Here is a 27,139-nt window from a genome sequence, read left to right on the forward strand (position 1 = left end):
AATATTTTATCATGCTTATGTGGATCAAAACAAAGAACATTGAAATCAGCACCGGTTGTCCCTTTTCTCTGTTTTTTTTTTTTTTTTTTTTTTTTTTTAAACAACAGCCTATCTGTTAGTTAATCGTCATTCCTGTGATATTCCAGAAGTTGATTTTTTCTATTTTCTGTCTACGGCTGAAAAGGGAAGTGTAGATTTTTTAGTAATATTATACGTAAAGATTATTAAACCACGTATATACAGTATATCTTATCATATAGGTATACAGCGAATGTTGATGCCACGCAAAATGGTTATTGCTATTAACGGAACGCTGGTTTGCTGAAAGACGCACAATATGCTGCCATGATCAGGTCTGCAAACGACCTCTTCGGCAATACAAAGCGTTGCTTGTCTCCGCCTATTCTGGCTTCAACCTCTCAGCCTACTCGCTCGCTACAACGTCTACTGGTTCCATCGTATCTTTCCTCACCCCCTCTCTTTATCTATCTATCTATCTATCTATCTATCTATCTATCTATCTATCTATCTATCTATCTACCTATCTATTCATATAGCTCTTCAACTCTCACTTTATCTTTCTTTCTTTTTTCTTTCTTTTTCTCGTTTACTTCACCTAATCCATGATACGTGCGACATACCCTTAAAAAAGCCAATTGTACAGATGATATAAGTGTTATATCAAACTGCACCAAAAGGCAAATATGTCAATACAAAAAATTGTTAACTTTTTCAGCTTTGGTGTTTGTTTGTTTTTCACTCCTTGATAACTATACCTCATAAACAAGTAACCACACGAGTTCGGTATGTTAAAAGACTGAACAAGAAGCTCCGTTAACCGAGTGTCGTTATATAGTCCATAGTTCATTGTTCATGTTTCATCATTTTGTCTGTGGAAGGGCAATCGACACGTCATTATAGGTAATGCTCCTCATGAGACACATTTGACAGTGATTTGCCATCAGAGAAATCTACTGAATCGGCACCGCCCCCTTCGAATTTGCGTCAACAACGGTAGGGACGGTGGTGGCAGATGCCTGTGGCGCCATTATGGTATTTTGCTGTACTGCCGATGGATAGGGGGCATACTGGGTCATGTGAGGAACTTGAACCCCACTGCTGCCCGCAGCGTAGACGACGGCGGTGTAGCTGGGTGGTGGCGCCATGTTGGTAGCAGTGGGCTGAGTCGGGTAGCCCACTGCACCCTGCTGGGTGGCTGACGTGGAAGTGGTAGTGGTGGTGTTCACATTTCCGCTAATGGCGGCAACAGTTTGGCGGCCTGTCCTCCTCACTTTCCTATTCTTCGAAGAGCAGACAGCTGATATTAGGATCAGGATGAAACTAAAGGCAACGAGCGAGCTCACCACGATGACAGCAATCAACCATCCCTCCATACTTTCTTCCACTGGAAATATAAATAAAATCTTTCTCAAAATAAGAAGCAAACGGAAAGAGCCAAAACAAAAAACAAAAAAGAAAACAAACGTAAGAACCATGTTATGGCCGTTGGTTTTCCAGTGTTTACATGATTCTTCTAACTGATATTTTCCCCGAATGTTACACTTCAATCATAATTATGTTCACATCCTGCCATCGATATCATGGTGTTCCACAGGCCACGTGTAAGAACAAAGACCATAGTTGTAGTTTCTCACTGTCTTTTTTTGTGACAAACAGGAGAAATAAATTTTCGTTACACATTGTCAAAGGACTTCCGCTCATCACTCTCATTGTCAATACCCAGAACGAGTCTTGGGATACGAAACGGTCTATACTCTACACACGTTTACGTAGATTTGAACCGTCCTCATCTAACAATTCGCTACGCTTGGAAAGCAAATATGTACTTTTTGAAGTAAGATATTATCAGTTGTTACTGAACAGTTGTCAACATCATTGTTTAAACCACTTCGTTGTTATAACATTTTATTCATTCAAATGTTGCCCTGTGCTACAGTTAGTATAGTTGGATCGAATAATGACTACTTACTAGATGGCGAAGCTCCTTACCTTCATAATAACTGCACTCCACTCCAACGTCCTGACTATGATCGCACGTGTTGATATTCCACTCGGAGTCCCTCACGCAGGATGACAGCTGCGACTCGTACCCATAGCAACCAGGGTCGCTCAAGTGGATGGGTCCGAAACCTGGCGAAGTTGTCACCTTATAAGAGCTGACGGATTCATACCCAAGCTGCCGGCAGACGACTTCCGCATCGTTGTAGCTCCAAGACTCGTCGCAAACGGTGCCCCATTGGGATCTGTGATAGATTTCAACTCGACCCGATCTCGACGTTGCACCGCCAACCAGACGCACGTCTCCTTCGCTAGCTGATCAGACGTAATACAAAGCGACGGAAAACAGACGTTAAGCGATTAGCAATATACCAGTAAAGTATACTGTAATGGGTGTAGTAGCTAATGATCAGTAGTTGCTTATCTTAACGGTAACACTTTGTTTCTAACCCATGCATGCATGGTACGTGTGTTCTACAATTCCATTTTACAAGTAAAACAGTAACATGCAGAAAATATCATAAAGCATTTTTTCAATGCTAAACTAGCATGATTATCTGTATTCAAACCGAAATTACGTTACGGTTCTGCCCAAGTATGGTTGTCATTGAGCATGCGAGCAGAAAATGTAAAAAACGATTGTAGACGAAGCTGATAAGCACCTGTAGTGCGTAAGTATTTTCATATCCCTTACTTGTTCGCCATCTTTCCTAAATCCCTCTACGTCTGCACATTGTCAACTCTTTGACAATTAAAGAAATAAGCTGATTATACGCGGTTACCATAAGCACAGAGTTAATGCTGATACTATTCTATGCATTGTTTGTTTATGTAGAGGTTATGGAGGTAGATTGCCAGAAAAAAAAAAGACAAACTGACGTATGTTTAAGAAGTCGGATATTTAATGAAGTGATGTCACACTAAAAGTGATTGGTAAGCGAACTCTAGAAACGTACCGAATAAGTCGGGAGCTGGAATAACGTATTCCTCGCACTCGACATCGACATCCTGGTAGTGTGTGCAATCGTAAACGTTGCCCCACCCAGTGCTAGGGCAGTCTGTGAGCTCCTCCTCGGACCCCAAGCAGCCTAGGTAGGACAGGTGGATTGGCCCATCTCCATCTTGGACGGTGTTGTAGAGGTAGGAGACGCCCTGGTAGCCGAGCTGGCGGCAAGTGACTTCCTCCTCTGTGCTATCCCATCCATAGTTGCAGATGGTGCCCCACTGAGAGCCATGGTAGATTTCGACTCTTCCTTTGTAAGCCTTCGAGCCGTCTTCCACACGAATCTCCCCTTCGGAGGCTGTACGTCATAGATATGTCGATATTTCAGTGCCATTTCATATCTTATTTTCAGAGGATTTCACAATTCCGCCACTGACATAACTGAGCTAACTTTGGCTTAGCAACATTTCGAGAAAATGTTAAAAATTTTATTTACCCGAGCGAATAACGTCCACTAGAATATTGGCCCTGATAGCGCGATATGGCATTTGGATAAACGTTACGGCCAAAAGAAGTGACAGTGCTACCCAGTATTTGATGTGTATTGTTATTCTTGTGCTGACTTTTCTTGATCTTGAATAACAAATATAAATAAACATAGACATGTGTACAATGATTTTTCGTGGTTTCGAGAGTTTTTTTCTCTCTCTTCTCTTCTCTAAGCGAGGAGTCAAAGTCGCTCAGATCTCAGTATTAATGTTGTGTGGGAAAAAATGGGTTATAACCAAGCCTTTGAACGTTTACTTTCTATTACCTTCATGAGTGCATATGACTCCTGCGTCTTCGCTGTGGCTGCAGTCGTTGGTTCCCCACGAGTTGCTATTGCAGTCGGTCAGTCTGTCCTCGTCTCCCGTACAGAAAACGTTATCAAGAAGAATGGGCGTAGCCCCGGACGCTTGTCCGAAATAAGCACTTGACTCAGCGCTGACGGCATCATGATATCCTAGTTGTCTGCAAACAACCTGGGCGTCCTCAATATCCCAGTAGTCGTCGCACACGACCCCCCACACGCCATCATGGAAGATCTCGACCCGCCCCTGGTGGTTGCCCTTGCCGTTTACCAAACGCACTCGCCCCTCCTCTGCGGTGTTGCCGATAAAGCGGGTGAATGAGAGGTAGGGGAGGGGTGAGGGAGGTGGAGAAATAACAAAGTACAGCAGCCAGATAAATATTAATCGGCCGAACCCGATTTGAACATCTTCCTCTCCATGGCTTTTTAGGGACACACTTCACACATGCAAAGTCGACAATAACACACACGGACACACACACACACACACCAGTCACGCACCGCACACACTCACATATATGTACTGGGAAGACACACATACGGAATTTGCACCAAATTCTTTGTCAATCGTTCAAATACATTATTTCAGTAAAGCGTTGCTGGTTTTCCGAGAGAATTCTTTTCATTATGCAGTGTCTTAATACCGGAAATGGACGGTATCATAATACCAATCCCTAGCTGCAACGCATTTCAACAAAGATTATTCATGTTCCACGTATTTCTCGTGCTTCACGTTGCACTGCTTTTTCTTTAATTATTGTGATAATTATTACTGTATTTGGGAATTTTTTGAACTTGACGAATGCTAAAAAAAAGACCCCGTAAACAATAAAAAGCAAAACAAAACTGAAATTTCTATCAATTTCATTATCAAAGAATTATCTCTCTTCATGTCTTGATCATTCTTGTGAATGTTTGATTGCGTGAGAATTAATGTATTCGCATGCATATAATATATGCGTATGTGTGTGCGTGTGTGTGTTTATGCAATACATAAAATACAAGACATAAAATTCTATCTAACTAAAATAAATTGAAGAATAGAAATGCGCTCGAATCAATTCGCAGAGTACTCACCAGGATCTGAACATCTCACTCCCGCATCTTCAGAATGTTGGCAGTTATGATCGCCCCACCCCCAGAAATCGCAGTCGGCCAGTTCTACTTCGCTACCGGTACAGTCCACGTTGTCCATGAAGATGGGCTGGTCGTCCTCTCCGCCGCCGAAACGCGCGCTACTGGTGGCTTCTTCAGCCTCTTCATAGCCTAGCTGCCGACAAACCACCCGCGCGTCATTCATACCCCATGCGTCGTCACAGACGGTGCCCCACACGGAATTGTGAAAAATCTCTACCCTTCCTTCGCTGTCCTCACTACCGTCCACTAGACGAATACTGCCCTCTGTCATATAAAGGACATAAAATAATCATCGATGATACGATGACGAAAATATTACAGCATTCATCACTATTACAATTTCCACAACCTGTCTGCGCTAATATTTGCGATGATATTATCACCATTGATTACATACTGTTGTTATAATCAGTACATAACCATTAAAATCATTTTATTCTGATCTTTTTATTGTGATTACTATTAAATTTAGTTTATCTGTACCAGTAATATGTGTAATGTGGCTTTTTATGATTAGCAGCCAAATAATTGATGGCATAAAATCAGAGAATAAGGGGCTTTGAATATCATGTAAACTGCTATTGACTTTATCCTAGATAAACATAATCAAACATGAATTGAGGTATAAACATGATATTTTCTATGACTTTGACCACTTAGCTTTAATGTTTCAAATAGATACACGAATTTGGCTGTGAGAAGAAAAAGAAAACGTTTTACCAAATTTGGCTGCAAAATAGACAGAGCTTGACCAAGAAGACGACTTAAAACCCTCGAGCGGCATCTTGCTTAGATAATCTCTACTGAACAGAAAGCATTTACTTCCCTTTTCAGGACGAGAAAAACACACACAAAATAATTAATGTATGTATACTCGATACATCCGATCGGGCACCGAAACATATATTATAATCTTTTAAATAATGGTGGTCCCGGCTCAAAGCTATCGTCGAGCATTGTATATTTTTATTATCTATCTCTATATTTGTTTGTGCATATTATGTAACAAATATGAAATACTCTACAATCTGCACACGCACATACACACACAAAAAAAAAACAATAATTAGGGATAAAAAAAGGAAACATTACAGAGTGAAAGATGGTGATTTTCCTAGTATATGATGCTTGTCTGTTTGATACTTCATACACTTAATCCACTTTATCCATGATACAGTCACTCTCGCATATGGTTACGAAAGCCTGTCCTGCTCGCGAAACGCAAGAAAATGCCCGAATTGTTTAGTAGCCTACAATTACACCAACAATAGTGTCGAGCTCACCTAGTTCGGCCTGCACCGCTCCTATAAAGAGGATCAAGATTAAGAAGGCTCTGAAAATCTTCGCCATTTTTTATGTTAGCTTCTTTCAGTACTCTCCAGAACTGGAACTGGACTGTTCAGACCTCAACAAGAACTGATGTGGTAGGAGGAGATTTTTCGCTATGATACGTTAACAACCGGAGGGGGGGGGGGGGATTGTTTCAACGCAGAGTTAATAATTTTTCAGCATGCGCACATCACTATAAATATCTAATCACTTACGTGCCGCTATTTATGATTGTACCCGCGTACCGCGATAACCTTTTAGACTTTTGGATTTACGTATTTCTCATGAACGTATGAATTCAACGTCTGGTACTTGTTCTCTAACGATGATGGCTTCTTTTCGAAGTATTTCGAGCCATTTCGTTTATACTTGCAAGTTACAGTGAGTAAAACCGCTTGCCAGTGAGTGCCATAATTTCTGCAAATTATAAACTTTTTGGCATCGAAATAAAGTTGTTTTTTTTAAAAAGAGAGAGATATACACAAATCGTCTAACAAGACAAATGGAATATACAGGACCAAATATTGCTCGCTTAGCTACCAGTAGTCTGCTTTGTGCGTAACAAAAAAGGAAGAAGAAGAAGAAGAAGAAGAAGAAGAAGAAAAGAAGAAAAACAACAGATTATGGAGCAGCTCGCTTGTCCTAAGTTAATCATTTATTTTTCGCGTCCAATGTCCCGAGGAAAATGTCGCAGCATCCATAAACCGCTATCGACAGCCTTTTGGACCTTGGAATATGCTTATCATTATCTTATACATAATTATAATATCCAAAGTTGCTGAGCAACGCATGGCTGGGTACTAATACTGAATATGTCGTAAAGTAGCTTGTCATATATATAATGCACTCACGGTTTTGTAGGAGTCAGTCAGCCTCCTAGGAACATGACAATACATGTATTTACATTTACAATTTCATGACCTTATATAAAATATTCATTATGATACAATATTCCATAACTACGACAACACTTGGAAACATTTATTCTTACTCAATGTGATAGACTTTTGACACACTATTTATGATAATTGTGGGGAAAAAACAAATGCGGAAACTTCCGCTGGTATATCAGTACAAGGCAGTATTTCAGCAAACAGAATTACCTTATTTAACTTAATGGGGTGCTATAAACATATTGCAGTCAAATAACCGATACGTTCGTCGAGATTTTCTTTACTACACAATGAGCACATATATAATTATTAATTATATCCATGTATACAGTATAAAATGATCATTTACCTAAAGCCGCCTGAAGCTACAATTGGAAATGTATATTGCAAATGTTATGGCTAAACCATACCCCTTCGAGTCAGTTCTCGATAATGTTATGAATATGACAATATTTTATACCGATCGGATTTGAGGAACCACTTGACCGAACGAATATAAATTGGAATAAAATTCAACGACTTACACCCTTTACCTCATGTAATTAAACAAGTTCGCATCGCCATAATAATAGCATATACCATATACCTCTTTTTTTCGATATTAATGAAGTTGATGAATTGCTAACAGAAAGTAAAGTACAAAGAAATGCAGACTGTATCATTATACTTAAAGACAGCAGTGTTGTTAAAATTGATATTATGTAACGATAGCTCGTTATTCCGAATGTTCGTAGATCCGGAAAAAAGAAGAAGAAAGAAATAAGGTTTGTAATTCCAAAGTTTTGTTATTACACACCTTCTTTTCATTTTTTCGTATTAACAAACCTTCGGAATAACGAAGAATATTTCATTTTCAGAAGTACGAACCTTCGAAATAACGCAAGAAAAAAATGTTCGAATTTTTTTTTTCTTTGAAGTAGCGAATATAATACATACGCATACGAATTTTGTGTGTTTCAGAAAAACGAACCTTCGCAATAACGAACCTTATTTAATTTTTGGATAAACGAACCTCCGGAATAACGAATATCACCTGTAATATCACGTTTAATACATCAGTGGCGGATCCAGGGGGGAATGCACCGGGCATGCGCGCCCTACACCCCCCCCCCCTTCTTTATTTTCTTTAACAAAAGAAATAAAAAGACAAAATTGGGGGTGCGTGCGCCTCCTCCCCTTTAATTTTGTAAAGGCGCCTCCTCTTTTTGGAATTCCTTGATCCGCCCCTGATACATGCACTTCTTTTTATAGCATTGAATGTGATAATTCAGATTATTGTATATTTCTTCGATTTTTGGTGCTTTGGGAGCAATAAATACTCTTATGATGAGTATCATACTCGAAGACCCCTGCCCTACACGCATGTACTAATGACAACTATGTGATCCTTGTTTACCCTTGAAAGATGAAGTTAAAGGTGTTATCTATAAGACATAGAAAAAAATGTCAATACAACAACGTGGCTTATGAAATAATCATAAATGGCGATCAATTTACTGGAATGCAAGTGAAGTTAGCTCGTCAAATTCAATTCAAACTACATGTTATACCTTACCTTATAGAATACTATAATGTGTGTGTGTGGTATTCATGATTCTGAAATGTAACGAAATCTCACGATGTACCTTTATCTGTAACCTTTGGAATTCACATTAGAGAACTTAAGAAAGTAAAGTGCAGTATATATCTTTATTTCATGCCAATCATTTTCATATTTGCCACAAAGGAAAATCAAGTCAACATTCACTATTCGTTATGGTTGAATTTTTTCTCGGTCAACACATGGGGGCGCTATTCATTACACTATAAAGAAATACACGTATATGAGACCTATGATGTATTTTTTGGATAGGTACATAATATTGGTATCACATTTCATATTTCCATAATATTGGAATTTTTAGTTGGGTGCAGATAAAATATGATAAACAAATGATACTACAGGCAAAACTTGTGTGAAGATGACACAAAATAGAAGAGAAGTGTTTGGAAAATGCTGTATTTTCAATTATTTCTATTATTCTAATAAAAATAAAAGAGAAGTGTTTGGAAAATGCTGTATTTTCAATTACAATGTATTTCTATGACTCTAATATCACATAAAAGACAAGGGAAATAATAAAAAGACCATTTCAGGGTAATTCAAGGTCATGATTACTTCACATTTTGGTCCTTCAGCAAATTACAGCGAAGAAAACCCCCACTAAATCCATTATTATATTGCTAGTTGAAATTGGAACAGAAGAACATGCAAAATCTGACGGACATGGTTTGTCAGTTTACTGCTGCCATGGCAACCAGCAATATTGGACATAGTTAAATTAAAATTATATCCAACTGTTCGCAAAAAATTTAGGAAAAGTCACCAAATTTGGTTGAAATTGGATACAGAGCGTAAGAGTGGCAAATGAAAATATGGTAGGGGGCACAATGTGTCCCCCCCCCCCCCCCCCCCGGGCTTTATAGGGCTAACTGTCACTGCATCAATGATATTCTGTATTGATAATATAAATATGAAAATGATCATGTCAAAAGTGATCATGATAATGTTGATAGTGATTTTAATGATAACATAAAAATATAAATGATGGGTGATGATAGAAAAAAGACGCACAGTAACTGTCTTTAGTGTACTGTCATTATTTCTATCATTATCATCGCACACATTTTAGAAAATGATAATGTTTACCATGAGCAAACAAATTAAATGGCGCTGGCAAAACACGTCACACAACCAACGGTACACTTTGAAGAAGGACAAATGAGCCACGCAGTTCTCCGTCACAAAGAAAATACTGAATGTTTACTCTGTCAATAAAACATTCTAATATCAATATCAAATATCAGTAAATCTGGAAACAAAACTGCAGTGCACACACTTACATAGAATTGAACAAGAATCATATTATTTACAATCGAGGACAGGCTATAATCATGTATATAGAGCGCCTCCCAAAAATGGCCATCTTCTAGTAATACATTGTATTTACAATAAAAATGAACCCTTACCAAAGATACCATCGCTTCCATGATTATACAATTACCATACAAATGACCATGATATACAGGGTTATGCAACGTACCCACAAATGTCTCCTCTTACGTAAAATCATTCGCCACATAAAATCACCAGGATTGTATATTTCATACACACGAACGTTCCGAACAGTAGTGCCATAATTTCGCCAGACATAATCTCAGTCCTATATTATATTCGCACTCGCTACTAAACACAAATCTGCAAGAGTGCTATGATACTCCCAGCCTAAAATGAAGCAGAGAAGGGCATGGAAGATGAAATGTTGAGACAAATACACGATGGATAAGACCATAAAGGTTAAAATTTATGTTCAACTGTGCATAATCTTCACTTTGGCTCGAGCGGGGATATTATTCGTTTTGATGGCATCGACTTCTTCGTGAATTATCCCATTACTCAAAAACAGCGAATTAAAACATGTAGAGTGACCTCATTCTTTTACGAACGATATTTGAATAATATCCAATATACATACCAATCTTTCAAAAGAATGTCTCCTATGCTGAAAGATATATTAATTCTTCCCTTAACAAAAAAAAAAAAGGCAAAAGAGAATGGTGAAAGGTCAAATACTAATTGCAGGATGACTCAGGAAGAAATGTCAGTTTGACAGTCGCGAAAAGAGCTATTGCTGATTAATCAATGAATAAATAAATGAATAAATAAGTGACAAAATATGAACAGATTTTTAAGATAAAGTTAGTAAATACATGAAACATTGCATAAATCAATAAATATGGAGATACTTGGAAAGATAAATTTGTCATACCAATTTTGGTCTATTACCTAATTGTAGTGAAGTATTGAAAAAAAAAAGGGAGCTGATTTCTCTTCTTTGTCTCAAACCTTATAAGCTAGGAATGCAAGGTTGTTACCCGTGCTCAACTTGGGAGCTACACATTAACAAATTGTACACTTGACAGTTATCATGGTTATATTCATGGACTGTGGACACACACAAAAAAAAAAGAACTATAAAGGGCGTTTCTTCTATTTCTTTTTCTTTTCTTCTTCTCCTTTTAGCACAGTGAGCAATTCATGATTTACAAAGTACGCACACATTCAGTAGGCCTGTCAACGGTTGTGGCAAACTATTTGTATAATCTGTATATTTCTCTCTCACTCAACAGCATCTTGTGGTAGTGACCGTATAATACTGCAGGCTATTGCCAGTGCTTTCTAAGGATCCTCGCAACACCATTTATACCAGCCTGTCATTTTGTGGTCGTAATTCTTGGCAACTACTAGCATGGGAAAACCTTGCAGTGATAGCGACAGAATGGAGAGTGACAAAGCTGAAAAAAAAAAATAATGACTTCATAGAATCAAGAATTCAATTTTATGACAAAAAAGACCCAAAATGATGACAGTGAAAAATGATGAAAAGAAAACCGATCGTGAGCGATAAGTTGTTTACAGCAAGTGACAAGAGTGATAGTATAAGTTGAATAATACAAAAAGTGATGCAATAGAAAGTTATTGTAACAGGAATAATCAGTGATAGCAATTAGAGGGGTTGGTATAGTGGATCCAAGTAATGCGTTAGTAAAGAAATTAAATCATAACGACAGCAAAAGAAGAGCAATGGAAGCAGGAGAAGAAAGAGTGACAGTTCCAAAAAAAAAATCAGAGAGATAGCGCAAAAGTATCAATCACGTTAGTGTACATTATGCTTAGCAAGACAATACTGGGAACAGGAAAATGAGGACACAGGAAAATGATAGTCAAATACGGAGAAGAACACACTCGAAAGCTTACAAGCTTGAGGCTGCAAAGTTTGGTTTCATGGAAGAAGTTGGTTAGATTTTATGCACCTAAATGGCACTCCTTTTGTTACCTCAAAGCTGAATATCTGCAAAGCGAGAATTTATTTATTTATTTATTTATTTATTTATTTATTTATTTATTTATTTATTTATTTATTTATTTATTTATCTATCTATTTATTTATTTATTTATTTATTTATTTATTCATTCATTCATTCGTTCATTCATTCTTTATCTATTTATTTATTCATTTATTCTGCTTACACAACAAAATCCCCTCCCAGGTGCTGCATAATTCACTTTTCTTTCTTCGTGAAGGCATGGACAAAAGTGATAATTACTCGTTATTCAAGATTGAGAGATGCACAGGGAAATCATAGTGACCCCTACCACACACACCCATACTTTTGTCAACAAAATCCATATTACTTCATCAAGTAAACTCTGTCACTGCATGTACAGGTCAAGTAAAACATTAGTCTTAATCATATAATAAATCCCATTTCATTCAATTTACCATTTATCATATTATATTACCACCTTCATCTAATATTCAAGCAGTAATCAATCAAGTCTTCATCAAAATACTTTTCAGGGCATCACAAATAGCAACTTGTTAGATAAATATTCAGTCGAGTCCCGATACCAGTAAAGATGTTTCTATCATTTTCTTGCTTTTTTCCCCTGCTTTTGATAAACGACGTTCCGAATTTATTCACCATTATGTTTCTGTTGTTGTTGTTGTTGTTGTTGTTGCTGTTTTGTTTTGTTTTTGCCATATTGCTTCCTTCTCAGCAAGTCAACTAGCAAACATGGCACTCAAACAGACCAGTCTCTGGTATACATGGACATAATACTATTCGGTCTAAGTATTATGTGATTGTGTATGTTTGTTTGTATGTTTTATGTGTGTGTGTGTGTGTGTGGACCTGTATGTGTATGTGCCTGTGTCTGATTACTCTTTGTTTTCTAGGGTCCAACATCTTTCTGTACTAAAGACCCAACGGAGAGAGAAAGGTCATGAGGGTCGAAGTACAATCATTCCAAACAGTACTTGAGCTTTGAAGCTACAACAGATCGCTCAGCTGTGACGCAGGTCTACTTCATGGGTGCACGTGATGTCGCGATGCTAAATGTAGAGACGCCTACTTCATGTGTGCATGTGTGCATGTGATGCTTAATGTTAGTAGAACCAGCAAGGCATAAAGGACGCATGGGGTAATTTAGTAAAGCAATCATTTGAGCATAACAGCCTGATTCAAAATACTGATAAAGTATTTACCAAGTTGATATTGGAAGGAATTGTACAACAAACAAAAAAAATAACAAGGATTCAATATACTGAACACTTGTCACAGAGACATTCCTTCAGCTATGAAAAGTGATGCCATGTCTATGCACTGTTTTATCAGAAGATAGCCACCAATATTTTTCAGTATTGTCACTTTCTCTTAGTTTTTTTTTTTCATATTGGCAAACACCAGATGAATCTTAATATTCTAAAAACAAAAAATATGGCTCATCATTCTGTTCATAAATACCATGATACAACCGTCAATCCCACATAAGCTTACATGATTCATCACAATGCAATACCATATTCATCAAATTGTTTTCATGGAATTTCCACTCCTGATTCATTCTCAACCTCAAAAATATACATCAGTTCTTGCATTACACTTCCTTTATCACGATCAAATAGTATTCAAAGTTCATCATGCCTTCTATAGTAAAGCTAGAGGTCCACTCGTTTCATTAATTTGTTTCCCCCTCCTTTCTAACATGTGGGATACATGCGGACATTCAGTGAGTGTAAATGATTAGTTCTTTCTTTGTATGATTTTTAAAGCACCTGTTCAAAGATATAATACTTGTGTATTAATTGATTTGGGTTTTCAAAATGTCAAATGTGTTTCAGAAGGGCAGGCAAATGCAGCAAAATAATATATCTCACCGCAACATGGACTTCCCGTGCCCTGTACATGGGTGCAACCTTCACAAATGCTACGTCATGCACTTGGGACATTCACCTTCATACTCTTATCACGATATGATTTTGTCGAGTCACACTTCCCTGTGGTCAGAAAAGAGATGTGCAAAGATATATTAAGTGGGTGTTATTACCACTTCCCACTGAATTGACACTCAGATATTCAGTAACTGCACACCCCAAAAATGACATCACAGCTATTACAAGGCTGAAACCACCCATCGACTAGACCAAGCTGTTATGTAAGCATATATATATATATATATAGATACACACATACGATGATATGTAAACGGGTCCTAACATTATTGCTTGTGATGTTTGCTAATAGCATGATATTTGTGATGTTGGCAGCAAAACATCAATGGCACACATCATTACTAAGACCAACTTTAACTTCAAAAATAAAATGGACCATCCATTCTGGACACTACCATATGCGATTTCACAGAGGAAAGCATGAAGAATTATTATCCTTCAAAAAATGTTTGCCAACCTTCAACCTCTACATGAAGATGACTAAATCATTAGGTTGTCCACATTAAGCCCCTCAATTATGTATGAGGTATGCGAATATTGGAGCAATAACTTGTGACACATCAACATTCCGTCTCTCTGCAGGAATAGATCAAATTTTGGTGTGCGATGAAGTTTAAGTAACCAGTACGTCAGGAAATGATCATCACTGCAAATGACAGCCACATTTCAAGTTCTCAGGTAATCAGGACTTGAAATTAAAAATTAAAAAATAAAAAATCCCAAGTATCAAGCAGTCCTGGAAATAAAATGCTGTGCAGAGTTTAAACCATGTGGATAAATACATACACTCTTTGCAAAGTCAAGTACATTCATAGCAAACTTTTTCTCATAGAGAGATTTAATGAAACATGTTGACATGCTTCAAGCACTGAGGAATGGACTCATACCACAACACTACAAAAGAGAAAGAAAATTACAAAATGTCTGAAACTACCCATCATGATTTATCATTTCAAACATAACACTTTCAAGAGTGTGCTATATGGCATGCCATATTTCTTCTTTTTTTTCCAATGCTTTTGTCTACCTACATAACAATTCTCCATCACAAAGGTGACTATGATAAACCTTTCGTTTATAAACCACTCTTTCCTACATACTTCCTTTGATTCCAATTATTTACTCTGCCAAACAGACTGCCTTAAGAATAATCAACTAAGTAGTTACTTGTAGCTTCATCCAATCCAAGCATGTGATAGAATACAAATATAAAAGTTTAATAGCAAGTGCCACATATATTTTGTCAAGCCATGATTGGAGGGAGAGGGGAGTTACAAGAACTCTGATCTTTGACAGAAGTTATGTGTAATATTTTGGCTACAACTTACTCTCAGAACTTACTGTATAGCTATTGTTGGTAAGTGCATAGTGCCCAAATAGTAATAAAACTCCTCATATTTACATGGACATGTACACTATATACACTCTATGAATTAATTCAGCTGATATGAAACAAGCAATGGTACTTTCAAATTCATACAGGCAATAAGAGCCATAAGGTACTGGACATAAAGTCCACAGTCAGCAAAAAAACAGGACATCTTACTGAAGAACATGCGATTGTAAAGTATGGTAATATGTCACAATATTTTAAAGATATAGCATTCATTCGACTCTGAAACACTGGTCATGTCAGGTTTCTGTATCGCTTTGGTCAGACAGAATCATTTGTCAAACAAGAACATCAAAAAAATCAATCAAACAGAAGAACCTCACGGGTTTGAAATTGCCATTTGTCATGAACATATTCATCCCACTTCCTCTGCGCATTAATATCAACAGTCCAACAGGAAGGTGTAGATTACATACCAAATATAGCTATAATTCAACAGCATGATGTACCACTAAAATTTTCAAAAGATGAGGATAATGTGTATTGCCATGATAAATATTAAACTACTAAGCCAAACACGGATATTTCAGGTACAGAAAGAACACTAGCTCAAGTACAGGATTACAGGGTAACACAAATATCAGCCATATTTGGGACAACTCATGGGGGAAAAATAGCAATTATAGTAGCACATTTATATAAATTTTTCTTACTTTACACTTGTTGTACAGGATCTGCAAAAAAGGAATGTACTTTTGAAATCTTTAACAGCAGAGTATATATCTAAGGAAGGAGAGAACACTCTCTCATATGAAATTACTATCAAACCCAAAGTATAGCTTTGGAAATCGAAGCAGAAGTTTGCAAATCTTTGATATTCTTTTTTGATCATATAAAGATAACATACATTCACACATATGACTGATTGTTCCAGGAAATATTGCAGACCTTTGCATTTCTTTCTGAATTATGTGCTTAAAGACATTACAAAGCAAGTAAGGTTCAAACAAGAAATCATTTTGAAACCATTATTTTTTGTTTAAATCACAATTTTTTTCGTTTCATTTTTTAATTCTAAATACAGGTACAACTTGTCTAAATTGTCTCTAGAAATCATATAAACAGAAGTGGATGTAAAAGCTTATTCTGGGAGCACCTGGTTAAGTGCTATTGCTGTTATTTGACTAAAACCTAATTGTATGTATCAGTTGTCTGCTACGTACCCTGCTGATGTACCAGACAATTTCTCCCTTGGGGTTGTGATGAATCATGCAAGTTACCATTACTGCCTCAAATTGCCCAAATTGTGATTTTGGTTTAAGTACAAGTATGACATCATGAAAAAAAAATATCCATGACAATAAGGGAAAGGTGTGCCAATGTTGCATAGAACTATGAAGCAATATTGTGACATTTCCTCTTTGCTATTTCAGCATGTGATGAAAAAAAAAAAGAAGAAGAAATGTAATTCTTGGTCACACAGGGACAAAACGATGTCTTGTTCAAGTCATCGAATCTCTTGGCAAAAACATACTGCATCAGATATAAAGAAGTTTTACAAAAAATGATGTTCTTCTTAGTCCCAGGGCAAAATGATGTTTTGTTTAAGTAGCAGGGTGTTTTGGCAAAACCACAGTACAAACACTGCATGCCAGATGTTAAGCCAGTGTATGCATTTCAATTGAATATACATAGAGAGTGGCTAACAAATACTAGTGTGTATGCAAGCAAAAAACTCTGAATTGATAGCTTAGTATTTACTCACAGCAAATAAATCAGTCTGATTGCCATATTGTGTATTATTGTCCATAATATGCTGGCCTAGAGAGGTAGTTCATTCTTGAGACCCATGCAGGCAATGATTGTTACTAAATACTGTATGCTAAGGGCAAATTACTACAGACCACAGTACTCCGATTCCATTGGAGAAAAATAAATCTGTCAGGTAATCACGCACACATTGAATATCATTTAACTTTTCAATCCTTTCTGCAAAGCACTGCTACCAAGAAATGTAACATTTTCAATAAGACCATTTTCCACATTTATACCTCCGCCACATAATAATATGTAACCAATGATAACCAGTTTTAGAATTACTGAATTATCATGGTAGGCAGAGCAGGCAGCAAAGAAAAACAACAAATGTCAGGTTGAACCACTGTACCTATCCTTCCTAAAAGTAAGTTTGACATGATGTTGTCCACTACAAATTCTCACTTTACAGAGATGACAAGACTTTACATTTGTGCATATCCCTATGATTTTCTAAAACTTTTTTTTTTCTATTTGTTTCCTTTCACAAGGATGCAAAGAGCTTGGTTTCACGTGTTTCCAAAAATATATCCATCACTCAAATCAAGATGAGAATCTCTTAAATGAACACATTCGGAATGAACTCATGCTAAGCTTCCACAGTATCTAACGGGCAATGGACTTTGTGTCGCTCTACGCATTACATTCGTAGACGAGAAATGGGTCCCAGAACATTTTTGATGCCCTCATCATTGTGTTATAGAAAAAAAAAATAAAGTGAAGCAAAGCAGACGATTGGAACTATGGAGTGACCTCGCTAATCTCCATTGCACAAAGGTTTAACCTGTTGAGGATGAGTCCCGAGTATACTCGGGCAAGTGTCTATGGAAAACGTGTGTTGCACCAAAATCTGCCTGTCCACAACGAGTTAATTTTGCTACATCTACATCACCCCCAAACAGGGCACTACCCATCACAGCTAGGCAAGGCTTGCCTAGATGGTCACAAAACCGATCATCTTCATGAGGGAGGACAGAGAAAAGTGCATAATAACTACAATAATTTCAGCTTTTACACGATCCTTTCGGACCACATTTTGGGACTTCAGAATACTTTACAACATTTGACCTCTACTACCCGAGTCACAGCAAATTGACGCGACCCTAAGGTGCACTAACTTCCACTCCCCGGGTAGGACTCCCGGGAAACCAAGCAGTAACAATGGGCCGCAAGAAGATCTCTCCCCTCTCCTACATCTTTGTACACCTGAATGATGCCATTCGCCTCTTTTCCCAAGGGACACACTGTTGTCTACTCATCACACATATATTTCCAACAAGTAGACAAGTCTGCAAGTCATGAAACTGTTCCCTACGGACTGATAATGAATCAATATTAACTTCTTGAAGGGAGGAAAACAGGAAATTTTTGTCTCAAACTGGACTGAAAGGGAAACGCATCTTAACGTTTCACTACATCGATCCATCTGCAAACAAGACAATTAAACAAGTACAAAAGGAAAACAAACTTTTCAAGATATAGATTCTAAAGTGATTCCATCATTTTAAACTGCATGGGTTTGCATACGTTTTTCACTATGACGACGTTCTTGCCGTACTCAAGGAACATACAAACAGATGTGGTATGTAGTAATGATGCAGAAAAGGTCAAACTGCATAAATAATTCTGATACCAGTAATCAATTACCCCAAAACTGGGATTTTTTCAGCACATTAGCAGATCAAAAAAAAAAAAAAGGTCGGCATTTCAGTCATTTTTGGATGTGGCCAGCATTACAAAGATTCTTGCGGCAGTCAGAATGTTACCAGCATTGGCAATCTCAAGCTATAAGGTTGGGTTAGACTACGACATTCATTCCTGATTGCAACGGATTTAGTGCTCGACTGTATTTGCAGTGCTCTCCATGTTACCAAATTACTGTGCTTTTCTTCAGCCTCAGTAAATTACATTATGTCCGTCCATCTCTACTGATGGCTATGCAATGGATACAATGGTAATCTCTGCAACTGGGCATGAAAGAAACTTGACCGTGAGCAGCAGCATCTGCCAAAAGAGAAGCAATGACTACAATGACAGAACCATTAAATTTTGTTTTAAGTACATGATCGCCTTTAAGTCATCTTCCAATACAGAGGGTAAAAACACCTGCTTTTAGTTGAGCATAAAAATTCAAACAATTTGGACAATTTCAAAAAACAAAACAAAACAAACACCACCTGTTAGTGAACCTGTACATTTCATCAGTGAAGAACTGGAAGAGCGTGAACATTTCATCGACTCTGTACAGATTTTCAGCCCTTCTAGTTCCAAACTAACAAGGTCAGAGTAGGACCAGACGTCTATAGTAGACCTACATCGTGAGTGAACACCACTTACTCTGCAGAGATGTGATGGAATGGCAACATGACCTGTCACTCAGTCCTGCCCATTACTCATCACATGCCCTCTGCCCTTATCACTCTTGTCGGAGCACAGGGAGAGTCTATCCAAACAAATTTCTCATGTTCCTCCTTGACAACAACCCTTATACAGCAAGAAGGTGCACACATGTATGTCGTTCAGTAATGCAAGGCACAATCTCGCCATCTCCACCAAAACTTTCTCTTCCTTCCTTGCTGTCATACTCCCACTGATTATTTCTTTCTATCCAGTACAAACCTCCCTGATAAGCAGCCAAATTTGAATTTTTACAGGCCGAGTCTGAGGTGACAGTCTTCTTTTCTAACCATTTAATTACATAAAGAGCATAAAATTCACACTCCAATACTGCTGCAGATTCTTCTTCGTCTTCGTAGTGTAGCACTGGTCCTGGACTCGACCGAAAAGGAAAAAGGAAAATTTGGTCCAAAAGAGTAGTCCCCGATTGACCCCCGACCCTTGACCCTCGACCCTCAGCTCTCCCTCATTCTGCCGCTGAGGCTGCGGCGGCTGCAGCCACTGGTACGGCCACGGGTGGGGCTGCCGCTGCCTCTGAGCTGGTGCCCGCCTGGTTGGCCTTGTGCTCAGAGTGAAGGGAGGTGAGAATCTCACCCATGCCTCCTAACCGCTGCATGGCAATGACAGCAGCTCCAACAGCCTGCAGACAAGGGAGGGAGAGATCAAGATTGAACTCCAAGATAACAGACAGTGCAGTTATTAACCCGTTGAGGACAAGTCCCGGGTATACTCGGGCAAGTGTCTATGGGAAATGCATGTTGTAGCAAAATCAGCCCGTCCTCAACAGGTTAAAATTTGTTTTTATGTAAAGGGACCAAAGAAAGAGAGAAACAAAGAAATATCGACCTGTAGTTTTCTTTGCATCAAAGCAGAAATTATAAAACAAAAGTTCCATTGCATTGCACACTAGAATGATTGGGAAATGTCTGTATTTAATGGTGAAATAATCAACATGCCACAGTTCTTTCTATCTAAAAAATATATCAAAAAAATAAGAGGACCAAAAAAGAAATAAAGATTTTTCTTATGTGCATGCTGGAATCTTTTGAATATCTCTGTATACATGTATTGTGTGATAATTACTAGTAAAATGCCCATGATTCATGCCCTCTCAAAATATGCACAAATGGGATTACTTTGCACATCCACAAACAAAGAGTCAAAATTTATACCTTTAGTGATTTTAAACAAATGTAACTCTTTTTTGAAAGAGTCCTCTTTTGTTAAATCATTACCACTCTGGTGTGATTTGATGCTATCAGTTTCCGATATTGAATTTGTTTTTAAAAAGCAAGCCTACACTTAGTAAAGAGATTGATTTTTGTGTCCACGCCCATGGTAGATTTGTGAGGTGATTTTATTTGCTGTGTGGTCGTGACCAAACTGTGTTCACGAAAACATACTGAAACTTTGCAATTCTTTGACTTTCATAATATTTGTCCAACCAGAATAAACCAGTCAATTTTCTGAATTACTCTTCCTGACCATATTTTTTTTTTTTCATTTCTTATATCAAGCCAAAGTCAAATTTTGTTAATCTACATTTTATCGGTCCCATACCTTGAGTTTCCTGCGGGCATTGAATTCCTGCATCTTTTCCAGTGTGCTCGGTATGTGCTTGGTGTTGGCTGCGCTGTTCTTCTCCCTGACCCATGGATGCTGCATGGCTGCAGCTGCTGTTAGCCTCTTCTTGGGGTCTAGCTTCAGCAACGAACTGATGAAATCCTGACGGAAAGACAAGCATCACACACAAATGCTGTGTAACACTGAGTCCAGTTTGAGGAATGTAAGCTGCATGGCCCTACATGATACCAGATTGGCCCTACATCATACCAGATTTTCTGATACTCTGTAAATATGATGCTTTTAGAAAATTAGGATTAAAAACTAATCATGATTGAGGCTTTAAAAAAAAGTCACAGAGTTCACCACATTCAGTAATTCCCACTGTGAGTAGTATCAAAATAATGCATTCAGTTAATGGTTAGTTAGTAAGGTACTAATTGTTCACAGATCCGTTGATAATGATGATATTATTCTCAAATTTTTGATGCCAAAATATATATTTTTTTAATTGCACTTAAGCATCATCATACAGCTCATTTAGCAAAGTTTGGACATTTCTGAAATTGAGCCACCACAATATCAAACAATATCTTTAATGTCTAATCTAAAGTCAAAGATCAAAACTCAGACGGTAATATGCACACGATCCTGTGAGTAACCATGTTTTCAGCAATATGGTTCTGGAGTTGTGGAATAGTCTGCCACAATATTTTCACATCTGTTAAACCTTTTGCAAAAAGACATAACAGCTAGCTACTGTCTAGAATTGCTTTATTTCTTTGTTCACATATTATGTTTTTCCCCACAAGCAAACTGCTCAGAGTCCTTGCTAGTCTACATTTTAGGGAATTTAACCAACATGAAGTTATATGTTGTTGGACTGCAGTCAGCAAAGTGCTAGAAAAACATCTCCACAAGTTTGTGTCCACTGATATATTAAGCATGGTCATTATTATGCACACAGCACTGCACCTTTGATGATTTCATTTCAAACCACATCAGAGAATCATTTATTAAGAATCCTGTTTATTAATAGTCTTCTAATACTTCATTTACCCTTGGCAAAAATAAAATGTCTATGATTAAAAACATTAAGACGCTCACAATACAAGTCTTGACAAACTACTGATGACTTATAGTGAGAACATTAGCAGAGTTTGGCACATTACTTCACTCTGCTCAACATGATATACTGTAAAAGTGAAAATTTTTGCGGTGCTGAAATTTTTGCGCATTTTGCGCAACCAGGAACAAAAGCAAAAATAAAAGCACACAAATATTTTTGCTTGCCATATGTTTCAGTAGTTGATGTCTTGATTCCACGGAATTAAAAACACGTGAAACTCTTCTTACCCAGCAGAGTGCACTTTTACAGTGTTCTGTATTTGCTTTGTTTAAATCAGCTTAGCAGTAGATGGATGCACAAATGCACGACCCTTCAACAACCAACCGACATTTTCAGTTATTGAGAACTGCTATCCATTAAAAAATAAAAAAGAATGGACATGCTCTCCATAACGCGAAAAGTGGGTCACTACCCCTCAGACGAATGCTGAGTTGTACCTTGGCGCTCTGCGAGATGTCGTCCCACCATGGTGAAATGAATGCGTAGTCCGCCTTCAAGATCTTCTTGTACACGGCCGTGTCACCCCTGTCATCGTAGAATGGCTCAAAGCCGCACAGGAGGATGTATGTGATGACGCCAACACTCCACATGTCCACGGCCTCGCTGTAAGGCTTACCTGTCAGAACCTCTGGTGCTGTAATCAGAATGAAAAATGGGAACACTGTCAATACTAACCAATGATATTCCAGGGAAATCATGTTTCAGATATTATCAGCTTGTTGTCCGACGTGTAAATTAGCACCTTCATTTTTTTCTGTGCATTGTCTGTCTGAGAATGATAAATCTTAATCTAATCGGCACATAGTCAGGACAGGAAACAAATTGACAGCAATTTGTAAATTTGAGACAAACATGAGCTTGCATCTTCTAAAGTGTGTGGCCACTTTATTCAGGAATAACGTGAATGTCACATTCTTTAACATTTTGCAAAACCACCACAGACTATTATTCATGAACAACAAAGACGGGATTGTAATTTGCTGTGTAATCTTACCCAGAAAACATACACAGTAATACTAAAGTAAGGTGGTCAGAGAGTATGTGTGTCATGCCATCCTGTGTCAATATGCCTACCAGTATTCAAAAACTAAAAAGAATTCTCTCTGAGCATAGTTGAGAGATGAGAGGTTGCTCCAAGTAGTCTTGCATTGAAATTACAAACATTTTATCTCCCATCAAATCATTCTTTCTTCTATTTATGTTGTGACTTCACAAATTGTGTATTCCTTTCTCATTAAAATTATTATAACAATTTTACTCAGTTTGAGGAGAACTTGTTCCTTTTCAACTGAAGTCCCTCTTACCTTCTCATGAAATGTGTTGTCTTCTTTTTCTAATTCGCACAGCATATAAAACGCATAACATGCTATTACCCAATGGCCAGATGAAATGGCTTACAGCTCAAGTATCAAAAAAGAAAGAAAGAAAGAAATAAGAGCTGGCTTGCTGTTGTCCATTACTCACTATTCTCTTGAATTATGCAGAACTAGAAGCTTTTAGCATCCCTATAAACCGAAAAAGAAGAAAAAAAGGAAAAATTTGCTGGGTATTGGCATCATGATTTACGAGTGCCTCACCGCAGTAGCCGGGTGTGCCGCAGACGGTCTTCATCGTGACATCCTGGTCAACGATCTTGGAGAGACCAAAGTCCGCTAGCTTGAGGGGAGCCTCCTCGCTCATGTCAGCATACAGCAAATTCTCTGGCTTCAGATCTCTGTGCACTATACCATTACTGTGCAGGTACTGCAGAAAGTAAATGAGAGAAGAAAGGGGGAAAAAAGATTGAGTGAGACAAATTTATTTTGCATAGTATCACATACGTATATTGCTTGCATGAGAGTTTGGATATGAATGTGTGGGTGTGTGGTTCTGCATAATGAATTTTCTACATCAATCTGTATAAACCCGTGCAGTAATTTCGGTTATGGTATATGCCAAGGACATTTTCTGCATTTGTTCTTAAATTCTACTGTAAGTTTCCCAAGCTTTCAAAAACATTACAAACATTTCTACACACAATCTATGCCATTAATGCCAACATGGATATATCATGCATATAGTGCATACATTTTCCACCATATTTCTGAGTGTGCATGTCTACAAAGAAGAGTTAACTTTGAAAGGATAGTGATGAGTTAAAAGAGCACTTTCAATTAAGAAACAACAATCATAACTTTGTGCGGTGATAAAGTGATTATGCTCTACAGTCTATTACACAGCAGAAGGTACAGAAGTAACAAGGTACATATAGTACATGTAGCTGCCATGCACTTACAGGCTGTAGATATGCCACACATGTACTCGGTATGCGTCGAGGTATTCTTAACATCAGCACTGTGCATTTATACGCTGAGCCTTGTCACATTATGCAAATGACTGAAAATAATATTGATTTTCTTGAAACAAAGCCTAAAGCATTTAACCACCAGAGAAGCAATTACAAGTACATCAAATACATTATGCAATCCACTTGCAACGCACTGTACCCCACATTTGCATGCCGCTGTCTGTGTTGGCGAAAATGTATACAAAGAAAAGCATGATCACAAGCACACATTCACGCAAACAAAAAGACGATACATCTCTCTCTTTCAGAGTAGGCACATCACTGACTGAACAAACTGCCAAAATGATGAATGCAGACTGTCAAGAATGAAGACATCACAGATATATATATTCCCCCCCCCCCCCCCCCCCCCCCCCGCATCCCGCTGGTTTCCCTGCTCCTGTCTGTAACATTTCACATATTCAATGCCTGCCTCCAGGCTACAGCTTCACTCAACCAATGGTTGGTGAGCAGACACACACGCTATAAAGTGTAGCATTGCTGGTCACTGACCGGCTAGAATTGGCCATGCGGTGGGCGCGGACCACACAGACATAATTGATTGTCTACTTCTTCTCCAGTTATTTGCTCATTATACCAACCTCAGTCAATCTTGATGATTCCATTAATTTGTCTCTCCAAATGGGAGTGGTCTCTTCGTTTTTTGTCCTCAGACTATAACAAGCAACACTTGTTTCAATTTTGATGAGTGTTTCGTGTCTTGTCCACGCGAGGGGGGGGGGGGGAAAGAAAATCCCACGGGTAGACAGCAGAACATATCAATAGAATATCGGGAATATACAACAAGGCATGTGCCGTGACGAGCAAGCTAATTCACTGAGTGTAGGGTAGACGGTCGCTATTCAATGAAGATTAAGGCTGTCTTGGCAAAAAGTGCCAATGCTGAAGAGGCTACTCTGGGTTAATATGACTACACTATCTGTATCATAATCATCATCTTCTTTGTAAGACACAATGTGCCTAGCTGATTCAGCTTGGTGACTATTGCTAGTAACCTAGGACGAGACACGTGAAGGGTCATCATCATTTGCTTGTTTTGTTGTGTGGGTATATAGGGTGGACCACTTCACCATGTTAGCATCCTGTTCTTTGCAAGAAAGTAAAGTGCAATCTTTTACATGCAGGAGTAATGACTCCCTTACTTACAGGTCATCCATGTATTGTTCTATCTGAGGGACAGAGTGTTCTTGCCTCTTTACTAGTGGGGATGTCATGATTAGGGGACCTACGCACAGCATTGCTCAGCTAGACTCATTGGGAATCAAACCCAGGTCTCCTCCATTTCCTGCAACTTCAGTTTTAATTCAATTTTCATTTACTTTTGTAATGCCTAGTATTGTTAACTTCACATATTTTTCTTTGTTACAACATTGTATTGATATTGTGTTATTTTGTGTATGAAAATATCTTGCATTGTTGGAAATGAAATAAACGAAATGAAATGAAATTCACTTGCAAGGCAGGATCTTTGAGGTGCCACCCACTGAGCAATATCACCACCCATTATTATGACTACTAAGATTGGTTCTGATGATGATGATGATGATGATGATGATGATGACTTGTCAATACTGTATCAGAAAGTAAAATACCAGCACTTTGAATGAGCCCATAATGGGATAAACAATAAGAGCATGGTGCTTACAGAGGGAGATGTACACTAAATCCCATTGTATGCCACGCTCACGTCAAAAGACCAAGGAGCAAACAAAAATTTGATTAGGACATGAAGAACTGGAAGTACATTCATAACATGAAAGAAAGGAACAAAAGCAGAAGGCTAAACAGATAGAAACACAGAAGGACAAAAATAACAAGTACACAGTAATGTAGAAAAAATAGGGAAAATATACAGAAAAAAAGTTCATATAAATATACATTAAAAAAAACTGAAGAAGAAAAAGAGGAGGCAAAAGAAGAATAAAGAAAAAAGACAGAGCAGCAAGTTCTGAGGCAATGTTTAGCTCCACTTACTGCTACGGCTTGGCAGATTTCCCTCACGCACTTGGCAGCGTCCCTCTCGCTGTAGAAGCCGCGCTGGACTATTCTCTCAAAAAGCTCTCCCCCTGTCACCAGCTCCAGCACTATGTACAGGTTCATGGTGTCTTCATAGATGTTGATCAGCTTTATCTGGAAAGGGACAGAAAATCGAACAGCAGATAGAATATCAACATCTGAATTGCAGTGGAGATGAATACTTGCCAAAAGCTGAACGGATCATTTTGCTCAAAGACCATTCATCAGTTCCAATTGGATTTCATTCCACATCTGTCCTTCATCTGGAATGCCAAAATAATCAATTCTTTTCAAGGCCAAACCAGCAAAGATTTCTACAAACAAAGTTTGTTTTGAATGTTAGTGGTAACAAAAAGCAAAAATAAAATATAAATATAGACGACTTTGAGCACCACCATTCCAATATCAAGAAAGTTATGGCTAGTCAAATTTCAGGCGAACCTCAGGATTCTGCAAACAAAGTTGCCTTTATTTACGTGACAGTGACATCACTCGCATACATATGCTGAAGTTAGTTTATTTATGAAATGTC

The 27,139-nt window shown here is 38.0% G+C and overlaps 2 protein-coding genes across 2 annotated transcripts in view; both read right to left on the reverse strand.

Annotated features, from left to right (window-relative positions):
- Positions 1-971: 971 nt before the first annotated feature.
- Positions 972-6,299, reverse strand: LOC140231148 (scavenger receptor cysteine-rich domain superfamily protein-like). Its single transcript, XM_072311298.1, has 6 exons — positions 6,233-6,299; positions 4,890-5,213; positions 3,777-4,103; positions 2,976-3,320; positions 2,011-2,334; positions 972-1,405 (listed from the first exon to the last, which is right to left on the reverse strand). Exons 1-6 carry the CDS (start codon positions 6,297-6,299, stop codon positions 972-974), a joined length of 1,821 nt encoding a protein of 606 aa, XP_072167399.1.
- A 13,550-nt stretch (positions 6,300-19,849) lies between these two features.
- LOC140230769 (calcium/calmodulin-dependent protein kinase type IV-like) overlaps positions 19,850-27,139 on the reverse strand; it is a 53,127-nt gene continuing 45,837 nt past the window's right edge. The window contains exons 4-8 of the mRNA XM_072310908.1: positions 26,566-26,721; positions 23,822-23,987; positions 22,682-22,878; positions 21,113-21,277; positions 19,850-20,192 (exon numbers count right to left, since the gene is read on the reverse strand). Coding sequence (XP_072167009.1) covers positions 20,019-20,192; positions 21,113-21,277; positions 22,682-22,878; positions 23,822-23,987; positions 26,566-26,721 — 858 coding nt within the window. The 3' untranslated portion in view covers positions 19,850-20,018. The remainder of the gene's footprint in view (positions 20,193-21,112; positions 21,278-22,681; positions 22,879-23,821; positions 23,988-26,565; positions 26,722-27,139) is intronic.

Source organism: Diadema setosum, chromosome 7 (genome assembly GCF_964275005.1).
Source record: "Diadema setosum chromosome 7, eeDiaSeto1, whole genome shotgun sequence".
NCBI classification, from domain to species: domain Eukaryota; kingdom Metazoa; phylum Echinodermata; class Echinoidea; order Diadematoida; family Diadematidae; genus Diadema; species Diadema setosum.